At 34.3% G+C, this 16270-nt stretch overlaps 1 protein-coding gene across 1 annotated transcript; it reads left to right on the top strand.

The window, feature by feature from the left end:
• The first annotated feature begins 12381 nt into the window (after positions 1 to 12381).
• Positions 12382 to 16177, top strand: LOC119985943 (oligopeptide transporter 5-like). The gene is made up of 7 exons (XM_038830435.1): positions 12382 to 12678; positions 13020 to 13465; positions 13757 to 13854; positions 13956 to 14522; positions 14622 to 14886; positions 15016 to 15198; positions 15307 to 16177. Exons 1-7 carry the CDS (start codon positions 12603 to 12605, stop codon positions 15922 to 15924), a joined length of 2253 nt encoding a protein of 750 aa, XP_038686363.1. The 5' UTR covers positions 12382 to 12602; the 3' UTR covers positions 15925 to 16177.
• Positions 16178 to 16270: the final 93 nt, after the last annotated feature.

Here is a 16270-nt window from a genome sequence, read left to right as displayed (position 1 = left end):
TAGTTTTAAAAAAGAAGCAATGGCTGCAAAAGGCCTGGAATACAAACCCTGAAAATGCATGAAAGCTCAACTGTTCATCGTATACTAGATATATATATATATATTAATGTAGCTCAACTGTTCATCGTATACTATACTGCTGGTATGATATTAATATAGACTAGCTAGTACTGTAAGTTAGAGTTTCCATATTATGTGTCAAAGATGAAACTTGTGAATTTGTAGCTCAATTGTTCATCATATACTGCTTCCATAATTATTAATGCACATTCTTTGTTCATGATATGATATTAATATAGATTGTAAGTTTTGGAGTTTCCAGTATTATGTGTCAAAGATAAAACTTGTGACTTGGTGTCTTAATGGTGCTTCAACAACTTGGTTACCTAAATAAAAGAAAGAACAAATATGATTAATTGGATTAGTTGAGGCTTGCTTAAAATGGTCTCCATCAAATGAGATTTTGCAAAAAAAAACAAAAATTCTTTTACAAGGTTATAGAGTTTTATCCAAGTGCAGAGAAGACTCAAGTGGATAAAATAAATAGATTTTTAGTGCCAAATCCTTCTTTATTGCAAACCCAAACAACATCAAGGAAGGAGAGTTAAATCTCTTGATTTAGGAAACAAAGAGTAAGTAATCTAAGTTTAGGTGGAACTTGCAGTAGGTAGTGGTTAGTCGGCGGTCCAAACTAGAGTGTTGAATGTTATATTTGTTTGTAATCAATGGCTATTTCACATGGCACATAGATTGGAGAGTAAAATGAGAGTTTTATTTTGTGTGGATGTTGCATTACGCATAAAGAATAAAGAGAGGGGAGAGTTCACGACATGTGATCCTTTACCCTTATTTCAATTGAATATTCATTTATAATTTTAATATTTTTACATTTACAAGTGTAATAACATCCACATCAACTTCTCTTAGCATATTTTTTAAAATACAATAAGTTTTATAGAATTACAATTCAAAACCACTTTACATCTGATGGATCTAGGTTACACAAGAGGGGGGGTGAATTGTGTCCCCAAATTCCGAATAGGAATCCCCTTATATCAATTTCACAAATCAAGCACCACACCAAGCACACAAAGTGAGTCTTACTAATACAATTTCCCTAATTTATTTCCAAGCAAACTTGTAACTTAAGTATATAATGTGTCTAGATGCAAAATCCTACGAATTTAATTAATGGCAAAGTATAGTTGCACACAAATGGACCTATATGAGCAATATGAATAAATTGCACAATAGGAACTAATTGAAGCAAAGCTTTTAACAAGATAAGCACTAGAAAGTACTTAACTTGCAATTTTACAAAACAATAGCAATATGAACAGAATAAACAATAATGTAAAGTAAATAAAATAAAACAAGTTATGTTAAATTAGAAGAGTTAATGAAAGCTGTAAAAGTAAAGCAAGTAAAGAACACACAAGTAATTTATAGTAGTTCGGAGACCCTTCTCCTACGTCTACTACCTAGGTTCACCACCTAGGATTTTCAAACCTCCACTAAGGTGTGGCTTTTCAAGAGTTCCACAAAACTCTTACACAAGGGTTTCAAAATTACCCTAACTCTTCCAAAATCTCACAAATATAGTACCCGGTTTGGGTTTTACAAAGATAGGCTCAATGATTCACTCACTCAGTGTTTGCACTCAACAAACTAGGAGGAACTCTCAAGAGATTTTAAAGTGAAGCTCACGGATAGAAAATAGGATTTGAGTTTAGAAGAGCTCACAAGAAGACAGGATTCTTCACACCTGGATTAGCACTAAGCTAAAGGTGAAGAATATGAAAGAATGTTAAGAAACTTTTGTAGCCGAGTAAAAAATTTAGAAGTATAGCTCTCTGATTTGAAACAATAGAATATGCTTGAGAGTGAAAACTTTTCTTGTGTATTTGGTGGCGTCCCATGAGCTCCTTTTATAGTCCACAAGGACTCCTTGATTTTCGGTAAATTGATTCTTCTCAAACCAAATGAATCAATCAATTGATTTGATTATATGATATCCTTCAATCTCTTTCACCTTTTTTTTGTCTTTAATAAGAAATAATCTCCTTATTTGCAACCCACCACTTTAGAAACATCTTGACTTTTGCTAGTATAAATCATTAAATATTTTAATGAAGCTTGCCATATTAGACTTATAGCTTGCTGGATTGCCGTTCAATCTTCAAGAATAGCGTGATGCAAGGCTTTATAAATGGAAAGTGATATCACACTTTATTCTCCAATCAACTTGATAATTTTCTCACCAAATCACTTCCCTTGAATTCAGGAGTTCAGAGAATCAACGTGTAATAGTCTTGATTTTGTTTCCCTTCACAGATCATATTTGAGTGCACCACATAGAGACTTTAAGACTTGATATAATTCTCCGTAATTCTTGGCTTAATGACTTCAATCAAATATGGTAAGTCTTTCTTCATTTGAAATCAAATGCCGCCAAACTATCTTTCCATTTAGTCTCTATAATTTGACAGCACAAGCAGGAGGTTTCTTTTATGAGAGATTGACCTCCAGCTCTCCATGATTTCGGACAATAAGTAAGGAAAGTAGACCTTTTACTTTTAATTTCCAAAATATCATCAAGTCAAAAAATTTCTCATGGAAACTGAATCATCCTCTTTAATATAGATCACACGTCTTGTATATGTAACGAAAACATTTTATAATGAACTCTTGATGAAGTCCCTCTCAACTTTCCTGAAAATTTGCTTGTAAACTCATTTGAGTTTCATGCTTGAACCATAGGTTAATTTAGGTTAAATAATTAAAATTTAAGCATATAATATCATAACATATATAGACTAATGTGCATGTAAGTTTCCAGCTCAAATAAATTTCATATAGTCATATAATAAGTCACATAAATCAATCGGATAATAACGTTGCGCAGCAATTTCGGACAGTTAATTGGACAACGATTTTGAGCAAGAAAAAGTCAAAATTTCTTAATCATGTCTTCATGAAATATGTTTATTATGATGTAAATAATGTCTCTACCAAATTTCAGCTTAATCCGAATTCATTTGATATAAAGATGATTAGTGAGTTCACAAGTAGGTATAAACCTCATCAATAAAAACCAATCTCAAATTCAATCTTAAATTCATCACATAGTGCATGTAATCAAATAGCACAATAATATTGAATCATCAAAATTAAAATGTAGGACCTTTGGTCCAACAATCTCCCCCTTTTTGATGATTACAAAACCTAGCATGTAGAAAGCTATTTGATATCAATTGAATTTGATACCAAACTTGAATGTATGAAATGTACTAATGCATATACAATTTAATATTTAAAGTTTGAGCACTAAGCCTTTAGGGCACTAAGCTCCCCCTTACTTCATACTTCACTCATTCCTAAATTAAAAAATAAACACTCTCCCCCTTGACTCATGCACTAATGCAACTAATGCACTTTCTACATCATCAAATTTCTCCCCCTTTTTGTGATCAATCAAAAAGGAAGTAGAAAAGAGGTTACGTTTTCGGGCCTCGAATGCGCATATACATACAAATGATTTTATATAAATACTTGAGATGAATAACCATTTTTCAATCTCTCCAAATTAATCCGAAAAGGATACTATTGTATATACTCTTATCAAATTATGCATATGATTCATACCTTAATGAAAATGCACAAATACTTCTTATTTAATCGACTAAGGAGCTTCTTTCATGCCTAATGCATCCCTAAGAGTATTAAATCTATCCTTAGGCAAGGGTTTGGTAAAGAAATCAGCCAAATTAAATTCACTTTCAACATATTCAAGTACAATATCCCCCTTATGCACATGATCTCTTATGAAATGATGTCTAATATCTATATGCTTGGCTTTACCATGGTAAACGGGATTTTTTGTCAATTGTATAGCACTAATATTATCACAATAAATTGGAATGTGGTCAAAGTCCATATTAAAATCAAGCAATTGTTGCTTGATCCATAGCAATTGGGCACAACAACTACCTATGGCCATATACTCAGCCTCGGTAGTGGACAATGCAACACTAGTTTGTTTCTTTGAAAACCATGATATGAGCATATTACCTAAGAGTTGACATGTGCCACTAGTACTCTTTCTATCGATTCTACAGCCACCATAATCTGCATCACTATATGCAAGAATATCAACTTTTGAGTTCTTAGGATACCATAACCCTAGTGATGATGTATCTTTCAAGTACCTAAGAATTCTTTTCACAGCCATCAAATGTGTTTGCTTAGGGTTGGATTGATACCTAGCACACATGCAAACACTAAACATGATGTCTGGCCTAGATGCAGTTAAGTATAAAAGTGAACCTATCATTGATCTATACAATTTTTGATCTACTTCATTGCCATCAAGATCGGATTCTAACTTGTTTCCCACAGACATAGGTGTGGCACAACTTTTAGATGAATCCATTCCAAATCTTTTAAGCAAATCACGAGTATATTTTTCTTGATTAATATGAATGCCATGGGAAGTTTGTTTAATTTGTAAACCAAGAAAATAATTTAATTCACCCATCATGCTCATTTCAAATTCAGAATGCATGCACTTTGCAAATTCATTACACATGGATTCAAGTGTAGAACCGAATACAATATCATCAACATACACTTGCACAATCAAAATATCATTACCTCTATATTTCACAAACAAAGTATTATCTATTGATCCACATGAAAAATTATTTTCAAGCAAAAATTTTGATAACCTTTCATACCAAGCTCTAGGAGCTTGTTTTAAACCATAAAGTGCTTTTTCAAGTTTGTAAACATGGTTTGGGTACTTTGAATTTTCAAAACCAGGGGGTTGTTTTACATATACCTCTTCTTTAATTACACCATTTAAAAAAGCACTTTTGACATCCATTTGATAAAGTTTGAAACCCCTAAAGCATGCAAAAGCTAAGAGTAACCGAATGGCTTCTAACCTTGCAACCGGTGCAAAGGTTTCATCATAGTCTATGCCCTCTTCTTGACTATATCCTTGGGCAACTAGCCTAGCTTTATTTCTAGTTACATTACCATTTTCATCCATCTTATTCCTAAACACCCATTTAGTGCCTATGATGGAATGATTTTTAGGTTTTGGAACAAGATTCCAAACCTTACTCCTTTCAAATTGGTTTAACTCATCTTGCATTGCAATCACCCAATTATCATCACACAAAGCATCTTTCACAAATTTAGGCTCAATTAAAGATAACATAGCAAATGAGTTAAAAGGATTAGAAATTGACCGTTGAGACCCTTTCTTGGCTCTTGGTTGTCTTCCGTCATACAAGTCACCAATTATTAATTCTTTAGGATGCGAACGCATGACCTTGTATCTTTGAAAACTCAGATCTTCTTGATCATTATGGACATCATCTTCATCATGCATGAGTTGTTCATCACTAGCATCTCTTGGGACATCTTTTTGTATAGTTGGAGATGCTTCTTTGTTTATTATTCCCTCTTGATCCGTGGCATTTTCCTCTTGAGGTATTTCTTGAGTAACTTCTAAGAATGATTGAGGGAGCTCAAGTCCTTCCAAACCTGTTTCCCTATCTTTCTCATGCACATTAGAATCAAGTGAATTTATATCATCGAATTTTACATGTATACTTTCTTCAACACGTTTAGATGTAGAATTAAATACCCTATATGCTCTAGAGTGTGTTGAATAGCCAAGAAAGATTCCTACATCACTTTTAGCATCAAATTTATCTAGATTATCTTTGGTGTTTAATATGTAACATTTTGATCCAAACACTCTAAAATAATCTACCATGGGCTTTTTACCATACAAAAGTTCATAGGGGGTCTTATTCAATATTTTTCTGATGGTCAATCTATTTGAAATATAACAAGCATTGTTTATAGCCTCGGCCCAAAAAGATTTTGGCAAGTCGTACTCAATTAACATGGTTCTTCCTAATTCTTGCAATGTCCTATTTTTTCTCTCTACAACCCCATTTTGTTGGGGTGTTCTTGGTGCACTAAAATTATGAGAAATGCCTAATGAATCACATAGCACATTAAATCCATAATTTTCAAACTCACCCCCATGATCACTTCTAATTTTTACTACACGCAAATCATGTTCATTTTGCAACCTTTTTATAAGATTTTCAAAAGCATGTACCGCCTCATTCTTATGAGTAAGAAACACACACCAAGTGAATCTAGTAAAGTCATCAACTATCACAAATGCATAGCATTTTCCACCTAAGCTTTTAACTCTACTTGGTCCGAATAAGTCTAAATGCAACAATTGAAGTGGCCTAGATGTACTAACAACATGTTTTGATTTAAAGGACTCTTTAACTTGTTTACCTCTAATGCATGCATCACACACATGATTTTTATCAAATTTCAACTTAGGTAAACCTCTAACCAAATTATTTGCACACAGTTTTTGTAATGTAGAAATACCAATATGTCCTAACCTTCTATGCCAAATCATAGCACTTTCATTTGATGCAAGTAAACATGGTATATTTTCACTACACAAGGAGTCAAGATCAAGCACATAAACATTCCCACTTCTATAACCAACAATCACAAGTTCTTTCCAATTATTTTTAATCAAACATTTGTTTCCTTTGAATTTCACAACGTAACCCTTATCTACCAATTGACTTATGCTTATCAAGTTAAATGATAGACCATCAACATACAACACATTATCAATTGAGAAGCAGTCGTTACCTACGGATCCTATTCCTAGGATCTTACCCTTGGAGTTGTCCCCAAAAGTGACATTACCTCCGTTTTTCTTCTCAATAAATGATGTGAAAAGTGTTGTATCTCCAGTCATGTGCCTTGAACACCCACTATCCAAGTACCATGTCTTGGACTTAGATTTAAGACACACCTGTCAAATTAGATTCAAACAATCTTAGGTATCCAAATCTTGGATCCTTTAGGGTTAGTTTTCACATTGACAAGTACATTTACATTATAAACATTTTTGATATAAGCATGCATATCTACATCATTTATGCCCTTAGGCACCCAAAATTTTCTCAAGTGCACTCTTCTAGGCTTTGAATGTGAAATTCTAGCACCATTGTGCCTAGGCATATGGGCAGCTACTCTTGAAGTACTACCCATTTTACTTGTGCCACTAAAACCTGCATTCAAACTTTCCTTGAGTTTCATTGGATCATATCCAATTCCACTCCTATCCAAATAATGTCTTTGAGATGATAAAAGCATATTTAATTTTTCAGAACTCATGTTGAATTTAGAAAATTGTAATTCTAGCATTTTGTTCTTCTCCCTTAATTCATCAAGTTCATTTTGCAAGGAAGAAGCATTTGATAACATAACACTTTCATGTTCATCCCAAGATTTCAATTCAGATTCTAAGTCATGCAATCTAGCTTGTAAATCATCAAACTCATACAACTTTTTAAGCTCTAAATTTGTGTAAGAGTCAACATGGGACTCAACACACTTGTGCTTCTCAAGCACTTCGTTCTCATTCTCTAACTCAATAACCTTAGCACATAGTGCTTCAATTTCATGTGTATGAGCAGATTCCAATTTCTTTAATCTAGAATTTTCTTTCTTAATCAATTTATATTTAAGAAGTAAATTTTCATGTTGCACATACAATTCATCAAAAGCATTGGATAATTCATCATTAGAAGGGTTTTCTAAATCACTTACCAACTCATCTGTGGGAGATGAGTTTCTTACTTCTTTTGCAACCAAGCACAAATTTGCCTTGATCTCCTCTTCTTCATCACTTGAAGACTCATCCGAAGACTCGTCCCAAGTGGCCTTGAAAGCTTTCTTCTCCACCTTTGCCTTACCCTTGAATCCGGTCTTGGAGGCCTTCGGACAATTAGCTATCATATGTCCTAGTTTGCCACACTTGAAGCATGTAGGATCTTCTTTACTCCTACCTTTTCCATGTGCCTTACTCTTGAAGCCACCTTGCTTCTTGAACTTCAAGAATTTACGAAAATGCTTTGCTAGTAAGGCTGCCTCCTCTTCATCATTTGAGCTATCCTCATCATCCACTTTTAGAGCTATTCCTTTCTTCTTTGGCAGCTCCTCTTCATCCTCACGACTCATCATATCCAATTCATGTGTCATAAGAGAACCAATGAGCTCTTCCATCTTCAAGGTTCGGAGATCCTTAGCTTCTTGTATGGCTGTGACTTTATCCCTCCAAGTTTTAGGCAAACTTCTTAGAACCTTTTGCACTTTCTCTGCATTTGTAAAAACTTTTCCCAGAGACTCAAGATCATTGCAGATAGAAGTTAAACGTGCAAACATATCACAAACAGGTTCATCATTCTTCATTTTGAACATTTCGAATTGATGTACAAGCATATTTATTTTTGAATCTTTAACCTGACTTGTACCTTCATGTTTTAACTCAAGCATATTCCAAATTTCTCGAGCATCTTTACAAGTTGATATATGATTGAACTCAGATCTAGACATAGCACAATGAAGAACATTTATAGCCTTAGCATTAAGACACACTAGCTTTTTCTCATCACTAGTCCATTCACTCCTATCCTTCTTTACTAAATTTTCACCTTCCTTTTTCATAGGACAATGTGGACCATTTTCAATTACATCCCATAAGTCAAGATCTAGTGATGTCAAAAAAATTCTCATCCTAGTTTTCCAAAATCCGTAGTCTTTACCATTGAAGAATGGCGGACGGTTCATTGAAAGACCCTCAGTCTCACCATGAGATGATGTGTAAGCCATCTAAGCTAGTAGGGTGTTAATCCTAATGTCTAGCCAAACCTTCCTCTGATACCAATTGATGGATCTAGGTTACACAAGAGGGGGGGTGAATTGTGTCCCCAAATTCCGAATAGGAATCCCCTTATATCAATTTCACAAATCAAGCACCACACCAAGCACACAAAGTGAGTCTTACTAATACAATTTCCCTAATTTATTTCCAAGCAAACTTGTAACTTAAGTATATAATGTGTCTAGATGCAAAATCCTACGAATTTAATTAATGGCAAAGTATAGTTGCACACAAATGGACCTATATGAGCAATATGAATAAATTGCACAATAGGAACTAATTGAAGCAAAGCTTTTAACAAGATAAGCACTAGAAAGTACTTAACTTGCAATTTTACAAAACAATAGCAATATGAACAGAATAAACAATAATGTAAAGTAAATAAAATAAAACAAGTTATGTTAAATTAGAAGAGTTAATGAAAGCTGTAAAAGTAAAGCAAGTAAAGAACACACAAGTAATTTATAGTAGTTCGGAGACCCTTCTCCTACGTCTACTACCTAGGTTCACCACCTAGGATTTTCAAACCTCCACTAAGGTGTGGCTTTTCAAGAGTTCCACAAAACTCTTACACAAGGGTTTCAAAATTACCCTAACTCTTCCAAAATCTCACAAATATAGTACCCGGTTTGGGTTTTACAAAGATAGGCTCAATGATTCACTCACTCAGTGTTTGCACTCAACAAACTAGGAGGAACTCTCAAGAGATTTTAAAGTGAAGCTCACGGATAGAAAATAGGATTTGAGTTTAGAAGAGCTCACAAGAAGACAGGATTCTTCACACCTGGATTAGCACTAAGCTAAAGGTGAAGAATATGAAAGAATGTTAAGAAACTTTTGTAGCCGAGTAAAAAATTTAGAAGTATAGCTCTCTGATTTGAAACAATAGAATATGCTTGAGAGTGAAAACTTTTCTTGTGTATTTGGTGGCGTCCCATGAGCTCCTTTTATAGTCCACAAGGACTCCTTGATTTTCGGTAAATTGATTCTTCTCAAACCAAATGAATCAATCAATTGATTTGATTATATGATATCCTTCAATCTCTTTCACCTTTTTTTTGTCTTTAATAAGAAATAATCTCCTTATTTGCAACCCACCACTTTAGAAACATCTTGACTTTTGCTAGTATAAATCATTAAATATTTTAATGAAGCTTGCCATATTAGACTTATAGCTTGCTGGATTGCCGTTCAATCTTCAAGAATAGCGTGATGCAAGGCTTTATAAATGGAAAGTGATATCACACTTTATTCTCCAATCAACTTGATAATTTTCTCACCAAATCACTTCCCTTGAATTCAGGAGTTCAGAGAATCAACGTGTAATAGTCTTGATTTTGTTTCCCTTCACAGATCATATTTGAGTGCACCACATAGAGACTTTAAGACTTGATATAATTCTCCGTAATTCTTGGCTTAATGACTTCAATCAAATATGGTAAGTCTTTCTTCATTTGAAATCAAATGCCGCCAAACTATCTTTCCATTTAGTCTCTATAATTTGACAGCACAAGCAGGAGGTTTCTTTTATGAGAGATTGACCTCCAGCTCTCCATGATTTCGGACAATAAGTAAGGAAAGTAGACCTTTTACTTTTAATTTCCAAAATATCATCAAGTCAAAAAATTTCTCATGGAAACTGAATCATCCTCTTTAATATAGATCACACGTCTTGTATATGTAACGAAAACATTTTATAATGAACTCTTGATGAAGTCCCTCTCAACTTTCCTGAAAATTTGCTTGTAAACTCATTTGAGTTTCATGCTTGAACCATAGGTTAATTTAGGTTAAATAATTAAAATTTAAGCATATAATATCATAACATATATAGACTAATGTGCATGTAAGTTTCCAGCTCAAATAAATTTCATATAGTCATATAATAAGTCACATAAATCAATCGGATAATAACGTTGCGCAGCAATTTCGGACAGTTAATTGGACAACGATTTTGAGCAAGAAAAAGTCAAAATTTCTTAATCATGTCTTCATGAAATATGTTTATTATGATGTAAATAATGTCTCTACCAAATTTCAGCTTAATCCGAATTCATTTGATATAAAGATGATTAGTGAGTTCACAAGTAGGTATAAACCTCATCAATAAAAACCAATCTCAAATTCAATCTTAAATTCATCACATAGTGCATGTAATCAAATAGCACAATAATATTGAATCATCAAAATTAAAATGTAGGACCTTTGGTCCAACAACATCAACTCCTCTAATTCATCTTCTATAACTTAAAATATTTATTTTTCCAATCACTTTTAATATTTTTCTGTTTAATTTTTACCTATTATATTTTAGACGCAGATATATTTTTGACAACATCATTTTAGACGCAGATATATTTATACAAGATGTTTAAATAATTTTCAATTGAGTATTCCAACAGTCAAAATTTTAAACATTAAAATTTTCAACGGTAAAAATTTCAAACTTCAGTTTCTAACGGTCAAAATTTCAAACGTCAATTTTCAGCACAATAACACAAGTTAATTGTCATAAAAATGTTAATTGAACAAGTTATATGCTAAATATACACAATAAAAAAGATTTAACAATTATATAATGGTCAATTTAATAATAAAAGGTGTGAATATTTTAATAATAAAATATTAATAGAGGATGTACAGTTGTCTGCAACTTCAAGCAGACAACTGTAGATCCGCAATAAAGTTCCGCTAATATAGCAGAACTGATGGAGAACGTTTCTTGTGCTTTTTTGGCTTTCCATCTAGTCTAGTAAAATAGGGTGGAGGATGAGTTTGTAGTAACTGATGAGGTTGCGCTAAGCTCTATAATACTATGTGATCCCATGAATAGTATTACTAATGACACTTGTCCAATTTATCGGATCGACAAACTATAAGGTATTACAATCATAATAAATTTTTTATACTCACTCTTTTTTATTTATTATTATTGATTTTGTTTTTTTTTTCCATATCCTATTCTAGTTCTCTATTTTTCTATTTCGTTTTAATTTTTAAATTTAGTTAATTTTCCTTAATAGTGTATTAGGATCCTATTTCACTTGATATGATTAGATTTTATTCAATCCGAGTAATAAAAAGTCCATTAGAATCACATATTGGTATTTATTCTACATAAATATACCATTAACATAAGAGGTAAACATTCATATATCAAGCCAACAAGACCAGTGGAATAATAATTTTGAAATTCCTAGTAAATTGGCAAATCGAAATTTATATCTTTTTTGTGGTTTGAACATGGGAATTATCATAAGGCCAGCTAGTACATTTTGGTTGACACTTTGCAATTAATTAAAATCTTTCCTTTATAAGTAGGATTCATTGTGGGTTATGAAATTAATTAATTAACATTCCAAATATTATTATACCTTGTTTTTGAAAAGGATATAAACCCCAATAATTCATTCCAAATATTATTATACCTATTTATAGCACTCTTCAATCTTCATACAAATGAAGTAAGAAAGAAATCAATTTCCAAGATCTTAAAATGCTATAATTCCTCACAATTTGTGAATCATTTAAAAAAAATTTGGATATTGTAAATCATCCAAGCCAGATACATAAGAAAAACCAACCAAAGGTCTTTCAAATTCAATGCATTTAGAGAAATAGAAATCAATCACTGAAATAAAAGCTGCCATATTTAGGGTCTTGAATGGAATCTAAATTGCCAGTTGTAAATTAACTTGAATTAGCAAAGCATGCACTCAGAATTTTTTTTCCCTTAAAACAAAGTGTAGAAATATATATATTCTGTGCACAGTGTTTGTATTGCTTCCAACGGATTAGGAGAAGAGACAGAGAGATGGCAAGTTTTGTTGGTGATGAAGTGCTTGAATCCAAGCTTCCTGAGATTCACCAGTCTGATGTCAAGAAAGCTGGTAACATATCCTCTCTTTGTAATTAATTGTTGCATATGAAGTGCTCTGTTGAGATTGTTTGCAAAGTTTTGGACTTTTGAAGAAAATGGGGTCAAATTTCTTGTTTCTGATGACTGATGATCAATGGTATCCATAACTGTATGTAGACACTTTATATATGTGTGTGTGTGTGTGTGTACGTATGTATGTATATATAGAGAGGTTTGGAATACTGATTTCATGGTATTTTTTCGTTCAACTAAGGTGATGGGTTGTGGCCAAAGAGACATGTTAATGAAAGTCATTTTTGTTGAGTTCTTCAGATGTTTGATAAAATGCTTTTGTGATCTTGTATATTGCAGTAGAAGAGGAATTGAATGATTGTCCAATCGATGAAGTGAGGCTCACCGTTCCAGTAACTGATGACCCTTCAGAACCTGCTTTAACGTTTAGAACATGTTTTCTTGGGATGATAGCTTGTGGCCTTCTTGCATATTTGAATCAATTCTTCTGGTATCGTACCAATCCGCTAACTATTGGTTCAGCTACAGCACAGATTATTGCTCTACCAATCGGAAAGCTGATGGCAAGAACTCTTCCCAAAAGGGACATCCGAGTACCATTCACGAAATGGTCCTTTTCACTGAATCCAGGGCCATTCAATATGAAAGAACATGTCTTGATCACAATATTCGCTGGCTGTGGAGCAAACACTGCCTATGCAGTGCATATTATAACAAGTGTTAAGGCTTACTACCACAGACCTTTACACCCAGTGGCAGGAATGCTACTGGTGCAAACTACTCAGGTACGTTTCGAAGTTATTTTCTGTAATGTCCTCTGCAGTTATAAGTTATAACCCTAGGTTTCCATTAATTCAATCAAAACACGCAACCTGATTATGTGTTTTTAGGACTCTTTTCAAAAGGAGAGTAGTTATGCCATACTCATGTCGTTTTTAATTAGCAGAAATTTGTTGTAAAAAAATGTTCCTTTCTTAGATATCAGAAGATAATCTGAATACGGATGCAGATGGTCTTTGGCTATGGCATACAGTACATATGAGAGTAGCTAACAACTGGTTTTATATGAAATGCAGTTGCTTGGATATGGATGGGCTGGTCTATTCAGGAAATACCTAGTGGATTCCCCGTACATGTGGTGGCCATCAAACATGGTCCAGGTCTCTCTATTCAGGTGTCGATTTCATTCCCACTAATTAGTGGGTTCTTTTTGTATCATGGAATTGGTTTCTCATAAATGATAATGAAGAATGTTCAATTACATCTAAACTGCAGGACATTACATGAAAAGGACAAGAGACCTAAAGGAGGGCTTACTCGGTTACAATTCTTTCTTATGGTTTTCATTTGTAGCTTCGCTTATTACATCGTCCCTGGCTATCTTTTCCCTTCGATATCCTTCGTTTCATTCGTTTGTCTAATATGGAAGGACTCAATCACCGCTCAACAGATTGGTTCAGCGCGTAATGGCATGGGACTAGGATCATTTGGTCTCGACTGGTCTACTGTTGCTTTTTTGGGCTCTCCTTTAGCCACACCCTTGTTTGCCATTTTCAATGTCTTTGCTGGGTTTATCTTGTTTCTTTGGGTTCTCGTTCCCATCGTTTATTATTCCAATGCGTTTGAAGCTAAACGATTTCCTTTCTTTTCTAGTAGAACTTTAGACTCCACTGGTAAGACCTACAATGTTTCCAGAATTCTCACTGATGATTTTGATATTAATATTGGTGCCTATAATAACTATAGCAAACTCTACCTCCCCGCCATGTTTGCCTTCATATATGGGATTAGTTTTGCTACTCTTACGGCCACTATTACACATGTTGCGCTCTTTCATGGAAAGTAAGTTTTCAGCTCTAACTTGCCTTTGATCTCTCTATATTTTTTGAAGAATTCCTCTGAATTAGCATCTCCTCTCATCGTTTTCTATGTCTTACGCAGAACAATTTGGAAAATGTGGAGGAAAGCAACATCAGTGGCAGGCCAACTTGGTGATGTACACACAAGGCTAATGAAGAGAAACTACGAAGTAGTTCCCGAATGGTGGTTTCAGGCTGTCTTGGTTATTTCACTTGCGCTTGCATTATGTGCTTGTGAAGGATTCGGGCGGCAACTTCAGCTCCCATGGTGGGGACTTTTATTTGCTTGTGCCATCGCCTTCTTTTTTACATTACCAATTGGGATCATTCAAGCCACGACGAACTTGGTAAGACATTTTCTCTGTCAAATAGCAAAAAAATCATCCAATGATTTATCTTGTTATCGCCTATATATGCTGCAGCTTTGTACTCTTGAGGATGAGAGTCCATTCTAAACGAACATTGTAAATGTGCAGCAACCGGGGTTAAACGTCATCACAGAGTTGATTATTGGGTACATATACCCGGGGAGGCCTCTTGCTAATGTAGCTTTCAAGACCTATGGTTATATGAGCATGTCACAAGCCCTCCTTTTCACCCAAGACTTTAAATTAGGCCACTACATGAAAGTTCCTCCGAAATCAATGTTCATCGTTCAGGTTACTATGTCAATTAACCAAAATCTAGATGATTGTTTCAAATTCAGTTTATAATGCTTGCCCAACACATGATTGACATTCGTGATTTTCTTAAATTTTTGTTTCCAGTTAGTTGGAACAATCGTAGCTTCATCAGTTTCCTTTGGCACAGCATGGTGGCTTCTTACTACTGTTGAAAATATCTGTAATACAAGTCTGCTATCACCTGGTAGTCCATGGACTTGCCCTGGTGACGAAGTTTTCTACAACGCTTCTATCATATGGGGAGTCGTAGGTCCACGAAGAATGTTCACAAAACTTGGTGTGTACCCACAGATGAATTGGTTCTTCCTCGTTGGCTTCCTTGCTCCGATTCCAGGATGGTTCTTCTCACGCAAATACCCTGAGAAAAAATGGATCAGGTTGATCAACGTGCCACTTATTTTAGGAGGATTAGGGTCCATGCTACCAGCTAGAGCTGTGCATTATCTCATGTGGGTTGCTGTTGGAATTTTTTTCAACTTCTATGTTTATAGATGGCACAGGAAATGGTGGGCAAGGCATACCTACATTTTATCTGCTGCTTTGGATGCTGGTGTCGCTTTTATGGGAGTACTACTTTTTCTGCTCCTTCAGAATAAGAACATCAATGGTCCAGAATGGTGGGGTTTAGGTGATGATCATTGTCCATTAGCAACTTGTCCTACAGCACCAGGGATTAAGGTTAAGGGATGCCCAGTTCATTGAGCGATTCTGCTAGCTTAAACCGATTTGATCAATATTGGTATGGTATATCTATATCTGGTTGTGAAATGAACCTGTAATGATGTACACATGCAGTCTGCTTAATTGTCTTTTGTTGTTTGCTTTTGTGTTGAACATTCTCTAGAAGTTGATTACAGCTTTGTAAATCTCAATTCCTGTGACTGAATGTGTCTGCTGTTCATAAGCCAGTGAATAAACCAGTGATTGAGGCAATGAAACTGTCATGATGTACACAGTCTGCTGCATTGTCTCTTGCTATTTAGTTTTCACTTAACACTCAAGATGCTGATTACAACTTTGTTAATGCCAGTGATTGAATGTGTCTGCT

The sequence above is a fragment of the Tripterygium wilfordii genome, chromosome 19 (genome assembly GCF_013401445.1).
Source record: "Tripterygium wilfordii isolate XIE 37 chromosome 19, ASM1340144v1, whole genome shotgun sequence".
Lineage (NCBI taxonomy): Eukaryota > Viridiplantae > Streptophyta > Magnoliopsida > Celastrales > Celastraceae > Tripterygium > Tripterygium wilfordii.
This window is presented reverse-complemented; position numbering and strand designations above follow the sequence as displayed.